Consider the following 23,798-nt stretch of genomic DNA (forward strand, 5'->3'; position numbering starts at 1 on the left):
GCCATCCACTTGAGGAAGCATTGCTAAGAGCGACAGACACCCTGACAGAACTTGGTTGTCATTTCCCTTCATTACTCTCAGAGTAACTGGGATCTTCCCCCATTGTGTAACCGTGCCTCCCTGTCTTTAAAAAGCCCAGTAGACAGCGCAGACATGGGGACTTGTTAAGGCGCAGTGTGACTGAGTCCATCACATTGAGAAAGAGAGAGGGAGAGGGGAAGAGAGGCAGGGGACGGGTTAGTGTGCAACACTAGAACAGAAGGCACTGTGGCTCTGCAGGTTCATCTGGACCCATGGGAATCAAGGGGAGGGTAAATATGGGCCAAACGTCAACAAACACCTAGAAAAAAGTGGTTTCCTCCCTAAAAGTCTTGGATATGGGTTGGCAAGGAAAAAAATGGGATGAGAAAGTCCCTTGTGCTGGGGATTTTATCTGACTCTTGGACAGAATGGAACTATTCTGAGCTGCTTGTGTACCAAGACACAAATATGAAATATATATGCTCATCCTTTCTCTTTGCAGCGGCAGTACGGACATTTCTATGTTAAATATCTATTGAATCCTCTGTAAAATCTGCTCGGTTTCTTTTAATAGAAACCTATTGTAATGGCATATGTTTTCAGATGATAGTGGGTCAGCTGGACAGGTTCAAGGACAGTAGGCCACACCCCTGTGAGATATATATATATATATATATATATATATATATATATATATATATATATATATATATACATATATGTTTGGCTGTTTTGTTGTATCCTGAGCAGAAGGGGGGGGGTCTTTGATTGAGCAGGCAGCCAAAGACATACAAGCTGCCCATGGCAGGGAACAGGAAGGCAGGGTGGAAGAATCATATCCAGTTACTTGGTCAGAGATGCGCTACCTAAATTTCACATCAAAAATGCCCCATAATGTGCTATGTCGCCTTGTGGGACCATTCAGCAACTGTAATAGCGCCCTCTGGCGACTATAAGTGTACATGGGATTGTTTGTCCATAGTCAATTCCGCGCAACAGCACCACAGAGCGGACAAAGAGTAAACAACAACATTCATCACCCAAAATACTAATTTGCATTGGCTCTACATTAGCTGTGAAATTATAATTCAGGCGTTAAAAATGGTTAGGGTCAGGGTTAGGTTAAGGTCGATATCTCTATAAAACTGCGCAAAATTAATATGGAATGAACCCTGAATTTCAGTGCTAACTTTTCCCTTTTGAAACATTCATGAGCTCTGACTCGAACGACTATTCACTATTCTCATATGAGGTCACAAGTACATAAACTTCAGGATGCTATCGGGACTGCACCCTTATAGACTTTGATCAGAGGCAAACAGAACGGAAACATAAACGCAAGTAAAGGATGGCCACACCAGACAAAACTCCCCAAAACAAGACGACAAAGTCACATGGCCACCTCTGTCTTCATCAGCATCACCGTCATCAGTTGCATTTAAGATGGTTTTCATCATTATAAGACTATTGTTATTGACAATAGTAAGGAGAATTTCTCTCCCTGTTTCTCTCTCTGTTTGCAGCCATGGCTGGCGGAGCTCGTTTTTAGTGCAATCCAAGGTAATAATAAACAGTGCAGAACATCATCTGGGATCCTCAGATGCATATAATGTAGAAAATACCTTCTCTATCAAGAAATGTCTTTCTGAATCTATAAACTCCATCTGCACATTGAAAGATCTGTAGACATGGCGAAAGCAACAGGGAGAAAATGAGAGAAAGAACTTCCAACTTAATGGAAAAAAGACAGCTATCAACCCCCCCACCCCCACCTTTCCCATAGTAAATCTTCTGTCTAATATATATATATATATATATATATATATATATATATATATATATATATATACACATACACACATATATATATATATATTATGTATTTTTTTCATGCAAGTTTCCATCAGATTTTAGTCCAAAAATATCAAAGAAAGCTGAGCAAATGCAACAAAACAACCAAGCTCCAAATGTTCAAAAATAAGAAGTAATCAATTGAAGACATTCTGAAGAGGAAATAGTCTTTCCGTCCCTCCCTCTTATGCCATTTCATTCTTTTCTGCCACCTTCTTGTCAGGTCTGAGTGGCAGTTTGTGGGCGGGGCTGCCCATCGGCCTCCTCTTGGGTCCTTGTATATGCCACGCCTCTTCTACAGTGAACCCCTCCCCCGGGTGATGAGGTCACTCAGCAATTTGAGTTGGTAACAGTAAACGAAGATGATAAAACTCATCAATATCGGCCAGCGCAGGAGCTGGTTTTGCAGTAGGTAGAGCTCTTGTGTTTAAAAGAGCACTTTTTTTTCGTCCAAGTCTTTGATTTACTTTCATTTTTTTTTGGGGGGGCTTTTCAAGAGGCATAGATGTGAGGGAAAAAAAGAGGTTCTGGCTTCATTTGCAAAATTCCTTTTTGATTGAGAGAGGAGCTTTTTTTCATCAACAAGAAGCAACTGGTCTTGCTCAGTCTGGGCAGAGCGTTCAAACACAAAATCACTGAAACCAAGACCATCTAAACCCCACATTTCTCTCATATGCTCCCAAAAACATTCCCTTGCATCATGGGAAATGTAGTCCAGAGAGCAGGAGAAGGCAAATAGAGAGAGAGGGAGTAGGGGAGCTCTGTTTGGAGTTCTTTTTGGAGGTGCCTGTGTGCACGTCCTTCCATTCCACGTCCCCTTCCACCCCCTCTCTCCCGGCTGCGGTGCATAAACATCTTGACACGAGTTGGCTTACAATGAGTGGCGCCCCCTCCTGGTCACCCTATGCACTAGCACCAATCATCCTCGTCCGTCTCGCTATAGGGTTCGTGCAGCCCCTTCCGGGGCCCACAGCCACGAGGCGGCCGATTCGGGCCCGGGTGGGGGCCGCGGCGGTGCGGGGAGGGCGAGGAGGAACGGTAACCGTTAGGCATGCGGCGCAGGTGGGGGGGAGGCCCCTGACGAGCAGTCCTTGGTGAGCGGGGGTGCGGGTGTGAATGAGGGTGAGGGTTGCCCTGCGACAGACTCTGCTCGTAGGCGGGTGGCTCGTGGTGGCGCTCGTATTCATAGTCCTGGTCGTAGAATGGTCCTTCGCTCTCCAGGCTGTCCGGCAGAGGGCCCCACCGGCCATGGCGCGGGGATCTGGGTGACGCGTGCCTGGGGGAGCGCGGGGAGGCGTGCCGGGGCGAGCCCTGATGGGGCGAGGGCGGGCAGTGGTAGGGCGGCTCGTGTCCCGGCGGGGAGAAGTGGCGTGGGGAAGGGGAGCGGAGTCGACCCTGTCCTGGTGAGCCGTATGGAGGCTTGCGAACGGCGGGGGAGTAGGTGATGTGAGGGCGTGGTGTGGACGGGGTCTGGGGCAACTGCCGACGGCCACGCCGGGGGGTGCTGGTCCCTGACGTCGAGGGAACCGGGCTCCCGCTCACGGAACTACTGCCCTACATGAAAATTAAAACAAAGCAAATAAAAAAACACCACAAAATTAATGTTGAACGAAAGAGAGGAGTGCCACCGGCAAGAGGAGGAGGAGAGAGAGATTAAGAGAGAGAGAGAGAGAGAGAGAGAGAGAGAGAGAGAGCGAGATGGTGTGTGGAAACAACAACATCGATAAAACCAGAAAGAAACAAACCGGCAATGAGGCAAAACAGCAGACAAAGAGAAGCCACGAGTCACATCGAGAAAATGGACAGAAACAACAGTGATAAAATAAGATAAACAAAAGAATAACAAAAGAAAGAGAAACTGATTTCAGTAGGTAGTCATGATACGGTCACAGGTGAGCTCCAGATACATTTCTCTCAGGCTCCTCATGGCAGATTACTGTACAAACGATCTAAAACACGGACTTACAGACAGGAATGCCTGTGTCAATTGAATGAAGGAAATGTTAAAATGCTGTTCGAGAGCGTGTGCTCTAGATACTAGATTTGTAAGGTTGAGACTCATTTATTTATGCAGTTGGTATCATACTGTGAGCTAAATTTATATTCAGGGTTTTTTTCAACTTATCTGTGGCATGCTGTTGATTACCACTGTTAATATTTTAAACTTGTTTCTCAATAACTACAAATGTTGTCAACATTAAATAAAAATTGATGGTATTTACTTTCTTAATACACATTTCTGTTCGTATTGATTAGGTACAGCCTTACGATTCAATTTGGATTCACAAGCTCTCGATTCGATTCTATTTAGACTGCACAATTAATTGAAAAAATAATCGAGATTATAATTACAGCTGTCGCAATTATATATCCATTGAGGTGTACTCCCATTGCTCCAAAATGTTCTATTTACAACATATTTTTTGGGCCGTTGTGTGCATGAATGCAAAGGCAGTAATGCTCACTATCTACATTATACTGTGTACAAGTTATTCAAAATGTTAATAACACTTTTTGATTTTCATGCAATTAAAATATAAAAGCAATTCAGGAACACAGTTCTCATGTTGTTTTGATGCATAGCCTAAATAAAGAATATGGCATGCAACTGCCCCACACAAAATAATCGAAATGAATAATTGCAATTACAATGTCACAGGAAATAATCTGCAATTAAGATTTTCATCATAATCGTGCAGCCCTAAGTTATAATGTCAATTTTGCTTACATTTGTAAGAAGTATTCTCTCTCTGCTAATGCTGTTAATTAAACAGAGGACCTTCTAACTTGGTACATTTGGAAAATATCACTTTTGTAAATGTTTTTTCATTCGTTTTTCGTCATTTTGGTCACATTCCATGTACAAATTACATGTATTCCATCAATAAATATGATGTCTTGAAATTGCATATATTATATTGCATATATATATATATATATATATATATATATATATATATATATATATATATTTATATGTATATATTTTGTTACATGTTTATTGTTCACATGCATAATTTTTAATATTTGCAAGTATTTATATTGACATGTAGATAACCTGCTAAAACGGTACTGTCTCTTTAAGAATACTGGCAGTTCAGCAGTCGCATCCGTACTGTGTGTGATTAGAATTAAATGTAAATTATTAAAAAATTGTATCAACAAATTACTGTAAATAACAGAAAGAGGATTAAGAGAAACATTATTCACTGAAAAATGGATTGTGTGGATCTTGCCTTTGGACACACATTACACGGAAGTCAAACCAAACTTTTTTCTTATTACGCAGTGAAATGATTTAGCTGCTGAACGTATTTTCTGGAGAGTAAAATCTGAAAATGTATCAGCCAGTACAGCACAAAATTTGGTTGCATATGCAAGTGCTTAAAGGCCGACAAATACTCTATGCAAGTACATGATCGCACATGTGACCACTTGGCCACGGCTTTGCCAACGTGCGGCCCAGTTGAACATGCTTAACGTGCGTTCTTGTGTTACCGTTGTGGGAACAAACCTCAGTACTCAAGAGGGTGATAGAGTTACCTTCAAATAACTGCAATTAAACTCGATGTGTCATTATTCATGTAATTTGCTATAAATATATTGACTTTAACTTACTTACTCAACAATATTCTCTTTAAACTGTTGCTCCATCATGACAGTAGTTGACTTGAAAGAGAAAAAATTCACCATAGAAGTGGGAAGTTCACACTATTCTCGCTATGGCGCCCCTTGTGGCAATACTGAGAATGCAACTCGCATTTGCATTGGGTTATCATTTTGTGTTTGGCACATTCCAAAATGCAACGAAGTGTGAAATCGAGATTGCATAGAGTATGTTTTGGCCTTTACTCGCATCGATCAGGGGATTTAAGAATCGGAATTGTTCAAATGAAGATCGCGATGCAGTATTGCGCATGATTGATCAATAAATAAATTTCTTACATCAAAATGTAATAAATAAATACAATTTTCAGCCCCTCCCCTTTTTACAATCCAATCAATCCAATCAATTCATCAATTCAATTCTTGATGGTGAGATAATGATGTCAGAATTTTCATCTTTCGGTGAACTGTCTCTTTAAATGAATTCTTCAGAACTGGATCAAACCAGTCCTAAGTGTCTTGCGAAATAGCCTTACATTTTTTTCACTGTTAACCCCTTCCCCACCTGTTTTTACAAACTGAGGGGCGAAATTGTTGTCTGTGGTAATCGGCAGCATGCAGTACATAGATATTAAGTTAAAAATAACCCTGATTATTTCAACAATTCTGAAAAAGTATACTACTTACATTTGATGTTTATTCAATTTGTAAATAAATATAAATATAAAATTGCTATTTCAGTGTGTGTGTGCCCCACCTGTCTGTGACCTCTGCCCTCACTCGGTGAGCGAGACCAGTGGCGATCGCATCTGTCGTGAGGATGCCGATGGTAGTCCCGCTCATGATTATACCGTTCCTTATCCACCGAGCTGTGGTGGTGATGATGATGGTGGTGGCGGCGGTCTTTTGCTCGACCCCGCTCTCGTTCTCTCTCTTTAGTTGGAAGGTCACCTGACTGTGTAGTGGTGCTAAGATCCGTGCCCAAACCTAATGAATTCAAAACAGAGATGTGAAATGAGACAGAACAAGACATTACCATCAGACAGCATCAAAGCCTCAAAATTAAATTAGGTAGAACATAAGTATCAGTAACACCTAATATGAAGAAAACGTCACACTGTTGTTGATTCGTAATGAATGTGTTGTGAGTATCTGGTCTCTGTGGTCCCATTTACACATGGTATTAACATACATCTTGGGCTATCCTAATGCAGTTGTAAGCAAGGCCCAAAACGTTTTCAGATTCGACCACTTCAAAAACAAATCCACTCATAAGTGCTCAAAAGAGATGCATTAAAATGCATATTACGGCCAGGTGTAAACGGCGATGTGTCTTGCCTGACCACTTGTGATCGGATCACCTGAGATGGGTCTTAATACCAGGTGTGAACAGGGTCTGTATGCATGATCAGGTGTGTGACCTGTGTCTGCGTCTGTATAGCGGGTGAGGGATCTCTCTGAGGTGCGGTGACTGCGATCTCTTTCCCGCTCTCTTTCTCTCCTTCGTGGACCATGTCTGTGACCTTCCTCTGACACCACCCGCTCCAGAGAGTAATCATCCAATCGCACGCCTCGACCCGAACGTCCGTGGACCAATGAGGACGTAGAGCGCCGCATTGGACTTGTGTCTGTGATGGTCTACAAATAAAGAAAGTAAGAGAAAGAAAAGGAAGAAAAAGAGTGGGAAAAGACAAAAGGTTAAATTGTTGTGTGATTTCAAATAAGATCTTGATTGTATGTAGTGTTACCAGTGCATTTTTTGTGTTTATGTGGAAACATATTATTGTAATCAGCTTAAGACTCAGTCCATTCTACATCCACAGAGAATACCAATGCACAAGAATATCTGTCATGCTCAACGAGGACACAAGGAGAAATAAAGATCAACAGGAAAAGCGATGGAGCTCTAGAGAGAAATCCAGAGAGGGCGAGAGAGAGAGAGAGAGAGAGAGAGAGAGAGAGAGAGAGAGAGCGAGAGAGCGAAAGAGAGATAGAGAGAGAGATAGAGAGAGAAAGAGAGATAGAGAAAGAGAGAGAGAGATGGGTATTACGTGATCAAGAGAGGAAGTAGGTGAGAAGGACAGACAAACAGACAGACAGACAGATAGATAGAGTGATAGACAGACAGACAGACAGACAGAGTGATAGACAGATAGACAGACAAATAGAGCGACAGACAGACAAATAGATAGATAGATAGATAGATAGATAGATAGATAGACAAACAGCTAGACAGACAGACAGACAGACAGATAGACAGACAGATAGACAGATAGATAGACAAACAGATAGACAGACAGACAGACAGACAGATAAAGTAATAGACATACAGACAGATATAAAGACAGACAGACAGACAGATGGATAGACAGAGAGACAGACAGACAAATAGATAGACAAATAGATAGACAATAGATAGATAGATAGACAAACAGATAGACAGACAGACAGACAGATAGACAGACAGACAGATAAAGAGATAGACAGACAGATATAAAGACAGACAGACAGACAGACAGATGGATAGACAGACAGACAGACAGACAAATAGATAGACAATAGACAGATAGACAGACAGACAGACAGACAGACAGACAGACAGATAGACAGACAGATAGATAGATAAATGGATAGATAGACAGACAGACAGACAGACAGACAGACAGACAGATAGATAGACAGACAGACAGACAGATAGATAGATAGATAGACGGATAGACAGATAGATAGACAATAGATAGATAGACAAACAGATAGACAGACAGATAGACAGACAGACAGATAAAGTGATAGACAGACAGATAGATATAAAGACAGACAGACAGACAGACAGATGGATAGACAGACAGACAGACAAATAGATAGACAATAGATAGATAGACAGACAGACAGACAGATAGACAGACAGATAGATAGATAAATGGATAGATAGACAGACAGACAGACAGACAGACAGACAGATAGATAGACAGACAGACAGACAGACAGACAGATGGATAGATAGATAGATAGATAGATAGATAGACGGATAGACAGATAGATAGACAATAGATAGATAGACAAACAGATAGACAGACAGACAGACAGATAGACAGACAGACAGATAAAGTGATAGACAGACAGATAGATATAAAGACAGACAGACAGACAGACAGATGGATAGACAGACAGACAGACAAATAGATAGACAATAGATAGACAGACAGACAGACAGACAGACAGACAGACAGACAGACAGATAGATAGATAGACAGACAGATAGATAGATAAATGGACAGATAGACAGACAGACAGATAGATAGATAGATAGACAGACAGACAGACAGACAGATAGATAGATAGATAGATAGATAGATGGATAGATAGACAGATAGATAGATCTTATAGCATGCCTTACATGCACTACAGCCTTTTCTAATACAAGCAGAACCATAAAATACTCATTGCTCGTTACCTTCTTTGCCATAGCTGAGCACACACAAAACCAAATCCAGCCAAATACTGCTGAGCACACTAGTCCATGCACACACCATCAGGAACAAAGGTCTACATGAGAGTCTGTAGCATGTGTGGATGCACACAGGCATTACTGAGGCACTGCTTGGGTTTATCTGCATCTGAGCATGATCTGAACCTTGAAATAATGCTTTAATTGTTCCCGCTCAGTCACACACACACAAACACAAAATGCTGAATGCCATGCACTTTATTGTGGCATGCTGACAACATGTTATTGGCCGCAGGTTTTCCTGTTTGAAATCCATGCGTCGAAAACTCCGAGACAGCAAAAGCTCCCCTTGTCCACAGGAGCAGAAATACAGAGACAAGATACAAGCAGACACACACGCAGACACACATACAGTACATACAGGGATACTGGGCTGCATAAGTGGACAGGGAAAAGATATAGAGACTAATATAATAGAGACATTTAGAATAGAGTAGAACAGAAAAGAGATGAATAAAACAGAAGAGAGACGAATAGAAGAGGCTAATAGAATAGAAACAAACTGAATAGAGAGACGAATAGAATAGAATAAAATTAGAGATGAACAGAGAGTTGAAAAGAGTCTAATAGAATAGAGATGAATGGAAAAGACACAAATAGAATAGAGAGTCAAACAGATGAAGGTGAAAATAGAAAAAATATAATTTTAATAGAGACAAATAGAATTGTGATCAATAGAATAGACAAATAGAATGGATGAAAAGAGACAAATAGAATAGAGACAAATAAAATAGAATAGAGAAAAAAACAGAATAGAGATGGAAAATAGAAAAAAAGAATAGTGATAAATAAAATAGATGAATAGAATGGAATAAAGAGATGAATAGAATAGAGACAAAAAGACAAATAGAATTGAATAGAGACAAATAGAATATCAATAAATAGAAAAGAATAGACAAATAGAAGAGGGTCGAATAGAATGGATGTAAAGAGATGAATAGAACAAAGACTAAAAGAATAGAGATGAATAAAATAGAGACAAACAGAATAAAAACAGAGAGATGAACAGAATAGAGATGAGTTATAAAATAGAGATAAATACAATAGAGTCGAATAGAAAAGAGACAAATAAAATAGAGAGATGAATAGAACAGAGACAAAAATAGACAAATAGAATTGAATAGAGACAAAGAGAACAGTGATAAATAGAACAGACAAATAAAAGAGATGAATAGAAGAGACAAAAATGAATAAATAAATTAATAAAATAGAGACTAATAGAATAGAGAGAGAAATAGAATCAAAATAGAGAGATGAACAGAATAGAGACGAAAAGAGACTAATAAAATAAATTAATGGAATAGAGACAAATAGAATAGAGAGATGAATAGAACAGAGGTGAAAATAGACAAATAGAATATTGATAAATAGAATTGATGAATAGAACAGAGACAAAAAAGAGATAAATAGAACAGAGATAAATAGAGCAAAGACAGATTAGACAAATAGAATAGAACAGAGATTAAAATAATAGAACAGAATGGAGTCTAAAAGTAGAATAGAGTAGAATAGAATAGATAAAAATAGAATAAAGAGAAAAATAAAATAACATAGAGAGACGAATAGAATAGTTGAACAGAACAGAATAGAGATTAAAAGAATAGAACAAAGAACATTTGAAAAGAGATTAATAGAATAACGTAATATAGAATAGAAAAGAATAGAATAGAATAAAGACGGAGGGTGAAGTTCAGTGTGACATAAGACTTAAAGAGTGACGTGCACTCCTAAAACACATTAAATGAGAAGAGAGAGAGAGAGAAAGCCAGAGACGGTACATACACTGAGGTTACTTCCTCGCGGCCTGTGTCTCCGTCGCTGTTCAACAGCAGACATACGGTGCGCAGAAACAGGACACACGCATGAAAACAGGGATGACACATAGAGCACAGCAGAGAAAGGTGTGTGTGTGTGAGAAAGGAAAGAGAGAGAGAGAAACAACACCAAATGGCACCGGAACCACCGAAAGGAAAAGGGAAGGAAGAAGAGAGGAAACAGAGACAATGAGGAAGGAAGGAAGGTAGGAAACGGGAAGGAGGGAGCCATGAAGGACACAGTGGACATGGATAAAACAATGGTGGGATGTACAAAGTGACAGAAAGAGTGGGAAAGATCATTAAATGAAATAAAGTGATGGAGTGTGCAAGGAGTGAAAACCGAGTGGTTACAGGAACATGAAGACACATTGAGAAAAGAAACAAAACAAAGAGAGCGATAAAAAGTAAAGTGTAGAAGAGAGCAGCGATCGTGATCCCATTAGAATTAGGAGAGAGAGAGAGAGAGAGAGAGAGAGAGAGAGAGAGAGAGAGAGAGAGAGAGAGCATAGGAACATACAAGCATTGACAGGAAGGGGTCGGGTGGAGGAGGAGGAAAAGGAAAGAGAAAAGAGACAAAAATTGAGCGAGTGTAGAGGAAGATAGGAAGCACACTAACACACTTACCGCAGCAGAGCGCACACTCTGTGGGGCAGAGCAGTGTTAGACAAACGTGAGTCACAACAAGAACCACATCTACATTACAGCTTTACACAACATACTGCCAGCTACACACACACACACACACACACACACACACACACACACACACACACACACACACACACACACTGAACACTGAATCCTCGCACTTACTGGTTTATATGCAGCACACTTCCAACAACACAAACATACAACTGTACAAACCTACATACCAGTCTTGAGTCTCCCAGACTTACTGGTTTGTTTCACTCACTCTGACAAATTATTCAACCCCAGACACATCTCCAACGAATAGTCAACCAAGAGATAATGGTGTTATGTGAGGGCGAGAAATGGTGTGTGTATATGAAAATGTGTGTGTCTGCAACTGTGTGTTAATTCACTGTACCAGGGTATAGTGTACAATATGCACTTACACAGTTTGTGCGTCAGGTGTTGTGGGTTTATGTTTGTGTTGCTGCATCGTGTGTGAGTGTGTTACTGCCTCCAGAGGTTGATTTGTGGCAGTTTTACAAGGATCAGTTTTCAGAACAGGTTTTCAAACTGATTTCAGTACAGTAAAATAAAGCAACAATCCACAAGAGGCTGTGCATTACATTTTACAAAAATCGTTGTTATCGTCTGCACACTAATAACGCTGATAATTACTAAAAAGCAGCTTATTCAAAAAATCACTGATAATTATTCTCTGCTTTTGACGTCAAAACGTAAACAAGCATACGCACAGCACTTGCACACATTAGATAAACTCTAAAGGTACTTCCATGCAACGGGTAGTGGGCAAAAATCTACGTGTAAAACCGTTTATGACCAATGAAAAGAAAGCCGTTTAAGGCGTTTCCATGACCTTACACGTTGTCGGCTTATTAAGCACAATTGGTGTAAGATTGTGCATGTAACGAGCCAAAATAAATAAATAAAAATAAAAAATATTTTTATTAATAATAATCACAGCTAACAATACTTTCGCCAAATGTTCACTGACCTTCCTACAACCAGTCTTATTTTGTTTTTTGGTCATAATTTTTGCCTTTTGATGAAATTACCATTTAAAATTAGTCAATATTTTATCGTGTCATATTCATTCATTTTAGTCAGTTTTACATGGAGAAATTAGTCAACAAAAATAACTTTAGCACAGTGCGAGTTATGCATTCTGACTAGCGCATAATTTAGTTCAAGTTTAATTTGTAATATGTTGTGGATATACAGTATCTGATTAATCTAATTAATTTCAGCAGGGAAATCCCTAACATAGCATGACTGGATTATTTGAACCATTTTTTTTTTTTTTTTTAGATTAAAAAAAACCTAGAAAAAAACAAAACAGTTTTGTAGTATTATTTTACCGTGGAGACATAGTGCGTGTTGAGGATTCACACTATTCTCCGCAGGATCCACGCACAACTCACCACGCACCCCACCGAGAGCGAGAACCACATTATAGCGACCAGGAGGAGGTTAACCCACCCTAGCAACTGGGCCAATTTGTTGCTTAGGAAGCCTGGCTGGAGTCACTCAGCATGTTTATTTGGTGTCTTTAACTACTATGTACTAACATTAAAATACATACAATGTACATATTGTGTAAGTACATGTTGTTCTGCAAAATTCTCACAAGATTTGCTGTTACACATTTGGTGCTTATGAGGTTGAGGTACGAGTAGGTTTAGGGTTTAGATTAAGGTTAGGGTTTAGGGGTAAGTTTAACAGTACAACTACTGATGTAATTAAATGCAGGTAATTTAAATGTAAGTACAATGCAAAAACACGTATGTACATAATAAGTACATTGTATCAAACACTTAAGGACATAGTAGTTAAAGACACCTAATATAAAGTAGGTCCCTATATTGTTTATTTCTATATTATTGAACATAAGCCTATCACAGGCCTACAGTCCACAGTAATCCATTGTGTAATTGAATTCATATATCTGTCTGAATTAGATTTTTTAATAAGAGCTTTTCTAAGGTGGCGTCAATATACACCTGAGTCAGAAGGACGCGTTTGGAGCATCTCACTTTGGCTGCGTCACGTCATAGACAGCGTTTTTAGGTCACTGTGTCAAGTTAAAGTATTAGTTCACACCCAGCCTTATTTTATTGAAAGTTTTTGGACTGGTGCCAGTTCACAGTGGACGGAGTTACCCGCGCAATGCCGAAAATAGAAAACAAGTGAGGATTCAATAGAATGTACCATCGCCCGTCACGGCTGGTTAGGACAAAAACTCTGATTAACATGTCGTTTTGTTGGCCGTCAGGTTAGGACATGGTGTGACTGTGGCTGCCTGTAGCCTCCTCTATGTTTCTGTTTAATTTACTTGTACTCCGTTCAAAAAAATAAGGCTGGGCATAGAAATGCATCAGTTCTTTGACTACAAACTCTTCAGACATGTTTAGTAAGTTCTGTTCTCTGTTTTGTGTGCAGCTGTGTTGTGTTTTGTTGTCACTATCGCTGTGGAGGACCTGTTTTTAGATAAACAAACCGAGTTTTCGCTTGAACGCCCCAATGTCGCGAGGGGTCTGCGTGAACTGTTGCTCTCGTGCCCTATCATGAATGCGCACATGAGATCAACGGTCAGTGAACATTTTCACTAAATAATACATTAGATGTCATTTTGTTTCTCACCAAACCTTATCGTATGCTTCCATAACAATCATGAGTCTCATGGAATAATTTATTAGACTTCTGAATTATACTTTTGTGTTCTTTTGAAGCTTGTAGAGGCGGTCACCATAAACTGCCATTGTATGACATCACTGAGCACAATTTTTTTTTCCACAATTTCTCTCTTTGTGTTAAGAAAAAGAAAGTCATATAGGTTATAACAACACAGGAGTGATTAAACAATGACTGAATTTTAATTTTTGGGTGAACTAATCTTTTAAGCGTAGTTTGAAACTTAGAAAAAGATGTCTCGAGATCCCTGCATTCTCAATTGCATTCCATCCAGCTGTGTTTGAATGCATTCTCATCTTGTGCTGTTGCTAGTGTCAAGCCTGAATGTAGTTTGTTGTCAATACAGCTGGAGTTTTGCTTACTGCCCCCTGCTGAAAACAGGTGGTACTTCAAGCTTGCATTGCTCCAATGGTAAGATTTATTCCATACAGTCCGGAAACATGATTAATTGTGTACATTTTTATAAGAGATTGGAGACAAGATTGGACAGACTATATTTTGCAAAGATTGGAGCCAACTTGGCTCATTAATACAGAATTTCATTGAGGTGTGGTCACAGGTCTGTGTATATATATACACTATTTTTTTAAAAACGGTTTCGAATGTAGGTTATCCAATTGGATTTTAGAGCTGGAACTATTTATTTAATAATAATGCATGCACCAAAAGGCTATTTTCACATGAGCTGACTTCCTTTTTTATCCAAAGATCACTACCTCAAATCAAGCTCTGGCAATCGCACACTTCAGACACACCAAGGTTTTCTTGAATGTGAGCTAGGTGGTATGACAATGCAGGGTACATTCTCTCTCTCTCTCTCTCTCTCTCTCTCTCTCTCTCTCTCTCTCTCACACACACACACACACACACACACGGCCATGCAGGTAAGTGGACATCAGGGTGTGAGCCACTTATCCATGTGCCCTTTGACTCTCGATTAAGACATGCTAGCATTTACATGTTAGCATGACAGCATTATAAACAACTGTTTGAAGTTTGGTTCCCAAACCAAAGCGGTCAAAGGCTGTTAGCTGGATAACTGACTGAGGATGGATATCGGGGGAAAGGAAGATAACAGATAAAAATGGATGGATGAATGGATGGAGGGATTGATGGAAGGATGAAGGTGCTCACTTGGTTGTCTGCTGAGAGGCGTGGCATGGAGATGGTCCGCCCATGCCCTTCCATTGGGTGATAGGGCTCAGTGTCCGTGTAACCGTCCCCAACAGGCCCAATCTCTCTCATTTCTACCGTCTGCAAAACAGAGCAACAGCATGTGGGCCGAGCTGATGCCTGCGTCACTGGCCTACAGCTCTATCTGATCCTGGACCAATGAGGGTTTAAACCAGTAGAGGGCAATGTCATGCTCAAAAGTCAGATGTGCGTTCAAGTTCTGGTCACTTGTCAGTCAGACAACCGCTTCAAAATTAAATATATTTAAATTTAAAAAAATAAATAAAAATGTCCCACATACTTCTTCATTTCTGAATGTATCTTGCGCCCAGCTTTATCATCACTTAAAGATGCTGGATTGAAAAAAAGAAAGGGGGTGTTCACACCAAATAAATGTAGACGCAGCACCATGAATAGAACACAGGTGTCTTGAGTGGAACAGCTGCAGTTCTTTTTAACTTGACATGGCGTCTAAAAAAAGCAACGCTTATGTACAGCGAGACGTGGTGCAACACTCAAAGATGTCCGTATAATACACGTTTACACTGAAAAACAAATGGAAAAATAGCGCGTTCGGAGTGACAGCCATAAAGGGTGGTGCAGAGAAAAACAGAGCATCAAAAGAATTGAAAGTTTGCTGCTAGATGTAATGCCATGGCTTTAGTTGTGTGTGGTCTTATACTGCATTGTGTACAATATGAGGTTCACAAATCGATGTAATCTCGATTTGATAAAACAACACTTAAATGAAAAAGTATTACAGAAAATGTTCTATTTCTTAGAGAAATGTTTGAGCAAAATGCAAATGACAATTTCTCATCAGAATTAAGTTCTCTAATACACAATATAAATGCTCAAATGCTCAGTTTCTTATATAACTTTCTCTATAAGAAAAGATAACAAACAAATAAACCCTTACAAATAGTTGGCTACATTCAGGCTGATCAGGTGCAGGACAAGCGATATACCAGTAACGGAACCGAAAATGTCCTTAAATATATGAAGGCTGCAATCAAAACTCCTATTTAACATGCAAGGGACAGCTATATTTGTTTCTATCCCTAGCCTAGCTCAGGGACATATTTTGTGTGTGTGTGTGTACACATATATACAGTATATATATACAGTAGTGGCCAAAAACATTGGCACCCTTGGTAAATATGATCAAAGAAGGCTGTGAAAAACAAAAATCTGCATTGTTTATCCTTTTGATCTTTCATTCAAACAATTCACAAAAATGTAACATTTAATTGAAATAAAACAATTGAAAGAGGGGAAATATCTCATTATTAAATACATATTTTTCTCCAAAACACGTTGGCCACAATTATTGTCACCCCTAGAAATTCTTATGAGTAAAATATATCTGAAGTATATTCCCATTCACATTTAACATTTTTTAGTGCACTTGGGTGAAAATGTTCAGCCATGGCTTCCTGTTTCACAGGAATATAAATATGAGGTAACACACAGGCCAAATTTACTTAATGATCAATCACAGTGGGTTAGACTAAAGAATATAGTTCTGATGTGCGGCAAAATGTTGTTGTGCTTTACAAAATGGGAAGTGACTATATGAAAATAGCCAAAGCATAGAAAATGCCCAATTCCACCATCAGGGCAATAATTAACAAGTTCCAATAAACTGGAGATCTTAAGAATTGGCCTGGAAGAAGACGTGTGTCTATATTGTCTCCACGCACAGTGAGGAGGATGGTCCGAGTGGCCAAAGAATCTCCAAGGATCACATCTGGAGAATTTCAGAAATTAGTTGGGTCTTGGGGTCAGAAAGTCTCAAAAAAATATCAGACATCACCTACATCACCACAAGTTGTTTGGGAGGGTTTCAAGAAAAAAGCATCTGCTATCATCCAACAACAAACTCAAGCATCTTCAGTTTGCCAGACACTACTGGAACTTCATATGCAACTGGGTTCTATGGTCGGATGAAACAAAAAAAAAAATGCTTTTTGGCAGCAAACACCAGAGATGGGTGAGATGAACACGCCAATGCCCACGGTTAAATATGTTGCTGGATCTTGAATGTTGTGGGGCTGTTTTTCTGCCAGAGGTCCTGGACATCTTGTTCGGATACATGGCATCATGGACTCTATCATATACCAACTGATAAAAAATCAAAACCTGGCTGCCTCTGTCAGAAAGCTTACAGTGGGCTCTGGTTGGATCTTCCAGCAGGACAATGATCCAAAACAAACATCAAAGTCAACACAAAAATGGTTCACTGACCACAAAATCAAGGTTCTGCCATGGCCGTCCCAGTCCCCTGACTTGAACCCCATAGAAAATTTGTGGGGTGAACTGAAGAGGAGAGTCCAGCAACATGGACCTCTGAATTCAAAGGATCTGTAGAGATTCTGTATGGAGGAATGGTCTCAGACCCCTTGCCAGGTGTTCTCCAACCTCATTAGGCATTATAAGAGAAGACTCAGAGCTGTTATCTTGGCAAAGGGAGGTTTCAAAAAGTATTGAATAAAAGGGTGCCAATAATTATGGCCAATGTATTTTGGAGATAAATATTTATTTAATAATGAGATATTCCCCTGTTTCAGTTGTTTTACTTTAATTAAAGGTTAGATTTTTGTGAATTTTTTGAATGAAAGATCAAAAGGATAAACAATGCAGATTTTCGCAGCCTTATTTGTGCATATTTACCAAGGTTGCCAATATTTTTGGCCACTACTACATATATATATATATATCAGAGGTGGGAGCAAGTCACACATGTTCAAGTCACAAGCAAGTCTCAAGTCTTAACCATCAAGTTGCAGTGCAGACAAATCAAGCAAGTCAAGTCGAGTCCTGATGAGTTTCAAGTCAAGTCGAGTCAAGCCACAGTACTAAAATAAATAGAGGTTAATGTTTGAAATAAATATTTATTTTTGCTCTGAAAAGATGAACTTATATACATATCTTTACGTTCATTTTTTTATATGAATTGTATATAGTAAATTGCATTAATGAACATGCACGGTATTTTTATCGTGGGCACTTAAAAATACTGTGAATACTTCTAGATACCTTATTATCCAAATTGTTTAGATTTTTTTAATTAACCGGTTAAAATGTATAACACTGCATGTATGCTGATCTAACAAAAACAGCAGACGGGCTGAATGAAAATGCAAATTCGCTCTCTGACAGTAGGTGGCGCTTATGGAAGAGCAGAAATATAGCTGCACAAAGCAGCCCTGCGCTTCAGTGTTGCCAACTTAGCTACTTTGTCACTAAATTTAGTAACTTTTCAGACCTCTTTAGCGACTTTTATTAAAAAAAGTGCCTATCGACAAATCTAGCGACTTTTTGGACAACCCTTAGCTACCTTCCGTAGAAGAAAGTCACCAGTACTGCCCCACGAGCACGTGGTCTTGCTTTCCTGCCAGGACTCAGAGGCACACCTCTCTCTGCGTCTACTCTGTTCAGTGAGACTGACAGAGAGAGAGGTGAGCAGGCGAGAAGGCGGAGCAGCACCATCAGTTGACTGCACGGCAGCTGACATAGACGTGAATGAGCTGCGCATGTGTAAACAGCTTTGTCAAGGACAATACAGAATCTGTATTTTTTGCTCCCTTTTGTTTTAAATTTAAAGAGTTTCATTTGACCGTTTATTTTTATTCTTTTCATGCACTTAATCACAAGAGATTTTTAGACAGTTGTTCATTCCGGTTTCTGAACTCTCTGAATTCAGACACTTACTTAAACAATAAAATAATGAATTTTTGTAAATATGCACATAGTGGTTTGTTTTGGCTGAGCGCTGTGTGAGAGAAAAGATAAGAAAGTTTCTGTCGCTTCTAACTTTCTCTGAGTGATTGATAGATAAAGAGAATTAATAGGGTATTACAGTATGTACGGTAAGCACAGAGAAGCAAACACATGTAAAGGGCGGACACTATGCAAAATGCAAATGAGGTCACGGATATGCTAATTAGCGTATAACGTCATCTAGCGACATTTAGTGACTTTACGAGCAGGCTTTAGCTACTTTCCATTTAAACTAGTTGGCAACACTGCTGCGCTTATAAACACTACTTTATTAGGCATTATACAGACGAAAGATGAAAAGAAAATGCCATCGAAACTTTTCTGAAGACAGTCAGTTCCCTTCAGAGATACATTTATATAAAATAGTCATAAAGGTATTGCATTCAAGGACTTTATTTAAAGTCTTCAGAAGTCAAAATCACTATGAGAGCACTTGGATTTCGTCACGAGACATTCTGTATATTTTATACTACTTGTCATGTTTTAAATAAAGTGTTGTGACTGTAAATCTGCCTGTTATGTTTTTATATTGCCAAAAAATGGTTATGGTATATTGTTGACTGTTGAGAAGGTTTAGAAAAGGCACACACATTTAGAGGCAATGTTGGGTAATTTCAAACTTGTTGCGCTACAAAACATGAAATTAATCGTGAATCATTTTAATTTACTGTCAACCCTCAAACATTTGAACAGTAATTTTACATATTAATCTTTCTGGATAATGAAATGATAATGACATGATTTACTTACCTTTCCTTATGGTTTTTGAAATGTCTGATGAAATTCGAGGTTGTGGTGGTTGTATCGATATTTTTGCGTTGCATATTGTGCATCTGGCAAATCTTTTTTTATTCACACGGTCCAATTCGAAATCTTTATATCCAAAGGAGATTATTTTGGGAACTGGACAATCTGTCATTTTGGCACGTGAGCGCAGCGTTAACTGCGCAGATGCAGATCAGTGGTGCTGGCCGGCTTACAGTTTTGCATATGAATTCACTGATGTCGCAATATTTTTTTTTAACACATTTCATTACTGTTTATAATAAGTTATTGAAAATAATAATAATAAAAAACATTCAAGTCATTATCGAGTCATGCAGTTCAAGTCAAGTCAAGTCTCGAGTCGCTGGTTCTCAAGTCAAAGTCAAGTCATTTTCTTCATTTAGTCAAGCAAGTCACAAGTCCTTAAATTTACTTAAAGTCAGACTCGAGTTCCCCACCTCTGATATATAAATATATATACTGTATATACACTGCCTGGCCAAAAAAAAATTAAAAAAAAATTGCTGTTTGGATTTAAATAAGCAGATACTTAAGAGCCTATGATTGGATCATTATTGCAGTGGTTAATATGTTTTAGCTGGCAACAATTATTTTAAATCTAACTGATGCTCATTTCTCTCTCATTTCTTAAACAACTATGTCGGAAGATGTATCCAGTGGTCGTGGAAAAGATGCTACTGTGTTTTAGAAGGGGCAAATTATTGGCCTGCATCAAGCAAACAAAACAAACAAGGAGATTGCTGAAATCACTGGAATTGGGTTAAGAACTGTCCAACGCATTATTAAAACCTGGAAGGATAGTGGTGAACCATCAGCTTCACGGAAGAAATATGGTCGGAAAAAGTCTTGAATGATCGTGAACAGAGATCACTAAAACACTTGGTGAAGTCACATCGTAAAAAATCGACAGTAGAACTCACGGCTATGTTTAATAGTGAAAGTTAGAGCATTAACTGATTTACACCCTGTACAGCTGAAAAACATTCTCTTCACAACTGGCTTCTGGCGACCTCTCCTGGATATAAATGGATGTCACTCTTGTTTATATTCTCTAAAACACTTACCGCTTTAGCCTCTGGGGGCAGTGTTTTAAAATTTGGCCAACGTATACCGATTTCTGCAAAAGAAAAATCGGCACACTCTTGCCGAATTTCATGTGAGATCAGGCTGGGCACGGACATATTCCAGGACGACAATGCCAAGATTTATTGGGCTCAAATTGTGAAAGAGTGGTTCAGGGAGCATGAGGAATGATTTTCACACATGAATTGGTCACCACAGAATCCTGACTTAACCTCATTGAAAGTCTTTGGGATGTGCTGGAGAAGACTTTACGGATTGGTTCAACTTTGCCGTTGTCAATACAAGATCTCGGTCCAAAATTAATGCAACTCTAGATGGAATTAAATGTTGTGACATTGCATAAGGTTGTCATAACAATGCCACGACGAATGCGCACCATAATCAAAGCTAAAGATGGTCCAACGAAATATTAGAGTATGCAACATTTTTTTTGGCCAGGCAGTGTATATACTGTATATAGCACATACATTTTTTACAATTTGTTTGCCATCATTATAACAATCACGGGACGTTTTAGCTTTTTGAATAAAGTTAAAATTCTACATTCTACCAATTAATATTATGGGCCCTATTTTAAGAGCGCTAAGCACTGCACTATGCCATAAGTCATATGCACAAAGTCAATGGCCATTCCGAAGTGTTTCGGTTGAGCGTACATTAACGAGAGGACTCGAACAGTTTCTTTACTGCATCCGTTCCATGTGTGATTAGAATTAATGTTTCTTTTTACTTTTTGATCAACAACAGACTGAAAAGAACAGAAAGAATATTAAAAGACACATTATTCAGTGAAAGTGGAGATGGTGGATCTAATATTTGATGGACACACATTACACGGAAGAAATGTTCTGTTTAATCTCAAGCATTTCCTTTCAACAATACAAGCAGATTTTACAGATGTTCCATTACTTACATTTCTAAAAGCTAAATTCAAGCACTTAACCCTGTAAAGAGTGTAGAAAAAACGACTTTTGATTTTTTTATGAAATATTTCATTTATGATCATGTGGACAGAAAACAATGTTGCACATTTCAAAATATCGTATTTTACCTTGATATGGTTCATCATTGATTTGTCCCGCAGATTTTTCTGCCTTTACTGAAATTAAAGAGGATGATATTCTGAATAAAAAAATGTGTTAAAAACATTATTTCAAATGTTGGCAAATTTTTTTAGTTACTAAATAACTAGGCATGTTTTCATTATTGCGATTAGCCTATTTACCCTCCAGTTTCTGCACAAAGATAAGCACCCGAGAGGAAATCCTGAGAGTAAATTAAGTTGTGTATGATAACAATTTCAATGAGTCGTCAATTACATAAAAAAGTTTCATGATGCACGGACCGATCAGTTCTATGTGTAACGTAGCAGCCTATGAAACCCATAAAGCTAGATAATCGATATCTATGATGTCCAGTGATCCACAACAATCCCAAAATTCCTGACAAAATGTAGTCTCCCAATCTGACCTTGCTAGTAGGCATGCCATCCGAGGCTATGACTAGGTACTAGGATCTGATTGCCCACTACTAGTTTAAGTACTTTTCAGCAGGCTCATTAAACCTAAAGTTGACTATTCAGCAGCCACGACACTTCATGAACTAGATGAGTGGCTAGTGCAGGGACACATCAGGCTCTGATGACAACTGAGCTACAGAGAAGTGTAACACTGAAGGAGAGATGAGAGTCTAGAGGGGGTTTGGTACGATCCAGCAGACAGTGAGGAAGCAGCCACAAGCAATGAAACACCCCTACAGTCTGGCAGAGGTAGTGGGGTGTATAAAAACCAGCTGGAATGGACAGTGAGGTTCAAGAAAGGAACCAATTCATCAAAGAGATGACAGAGACAGAAGAGGTAGAACATGCAGCAATATGAATGAGACGTGTGTCCAAAAGCTGCAAAAAAGGGACGGTGACAAGGACAAAAGTGATTGGCTGATGCACACAGATCTTGAAACACCAAAGGCTGAGAGAAGGGTTCGAGTCACATTTAGAATTAGTGGCTCTTGGGGGGAGACAAGATGCGGGAGTGTTAAAGTCAGAGCATCACTGATGCCCTTCTGATCTGGGATCTCAAATATTACCTGTGGATTGTGCCGGCTTTCATGGTGATCTTCCGGATATGGTCTGTCTGGGTTCCAGTTTTCCGGAACAGGCTTCTGGAACATTTCCTGGGCATGTGACGTCACCCATGACTGGCTCTCACTCATCCCACTCTCTGGAGGTCTAAACCAGAGAAATATATTAGTGACTGCACACAGTTAAGGGCACCTAAACACTACAGAAACTCAACGAGCATTTGATGATGATGTTTTCGATCCAATCCAAAAATGACATTTTCCAAACTTTTGGTCACACGACAGTCAATTTGTCCTCTACATCCCCATTCGTTTGAACTCTAGTGTGCAGGTGTGCTAATTCTCTCAAGCACAAAACACTGGCACACTACTGCAAACACGCATATAGTATATTTATACAAATGGCTGAAGAAACAAAAATGCACACATACAGACATTTTTCACTCAAAAAATGCAACTTTATTTAGCAAAAATAAAATTAAGGGCTCTATTTTCGTGACAGCGCACCACGCAAAGACCATGCGCAAAGTCTTATGTAATCTTTGTGAGCGCACTAATTCTAAGGGCAATTTTCGCGCCTGCGCAAAGCACAAGTGGGCGTGGATGGGAGTGTTTGCGCTATCTGTGGGTGTTTGCGCACAAACTGTGGGTCTATTGTATGTTAATGAAATGCTGTAGAGTGCAATTTGCTAATTTCCTGAAAAATAGGTAATTGTGCTTAGACGTTTCAGCAGCACCTCTATTATCAG

General features: G+C 39.2%; 1 protein-coding gene across 1 annotated transcript in view; it reads right to left on the reverse strand.

Annotated features, from left to right (window-relative positions):
- Positions 1–1,916: 1,916 nt before the first annotated feature.
- Positions 1,917–23,798, reverse strand: part of cacna1ab (calcium channel, voltage-dependent, P/Q type, alpha 1A subunit, b) — a 200,073-nt gene continuing 178,191 nt past the window's right edge. The window contains exons 43-48 of the mRNA XM_051672247.1: positions 23,056–23,197; positions 15,280–15,399; positions 10,769–10,804; positions 6,900–7,116; positions 6,236–6,465; positions 1,917–3,426 (exon numbers count right to left, since the gene is read on the reverse strand). Of these exons, the coding sequence (XP_051528207.1) occupies positions 2,782–3,426; positions 6,236–6,465; positions 6,900–7,116; positions 10,769–10,804; positions 15,280–15,399; positions 23,056–23,197 (1,390 nt within the window). The 3' untranslated portion in view covers positions 1,917–2,781. The remainder of the gene's footprint in view (positions 3,427–6,235; positions 6,466–6,899; positions 7,117–10,768; positions 10,805–15,279; positions 15,400–23,055; positions 23,198–23,798) is intronic.

This window comes from Myxocyprinus asiaticus, chromosome 35 (assembly GCF_019703515.2).
Source record: "Myxocyprinus asiaticus isolate MX2 ecotype Aquarium Trade chromosome 35, UBuf_Myxa_2, whole genome shotgun sequence".
NCBI lineage: Eukaryota > Metazoa > Chordata > Actinopteri > Cypriniformes > Catostomidae > Myxocyprinus > Myxocyprinus asiaticus.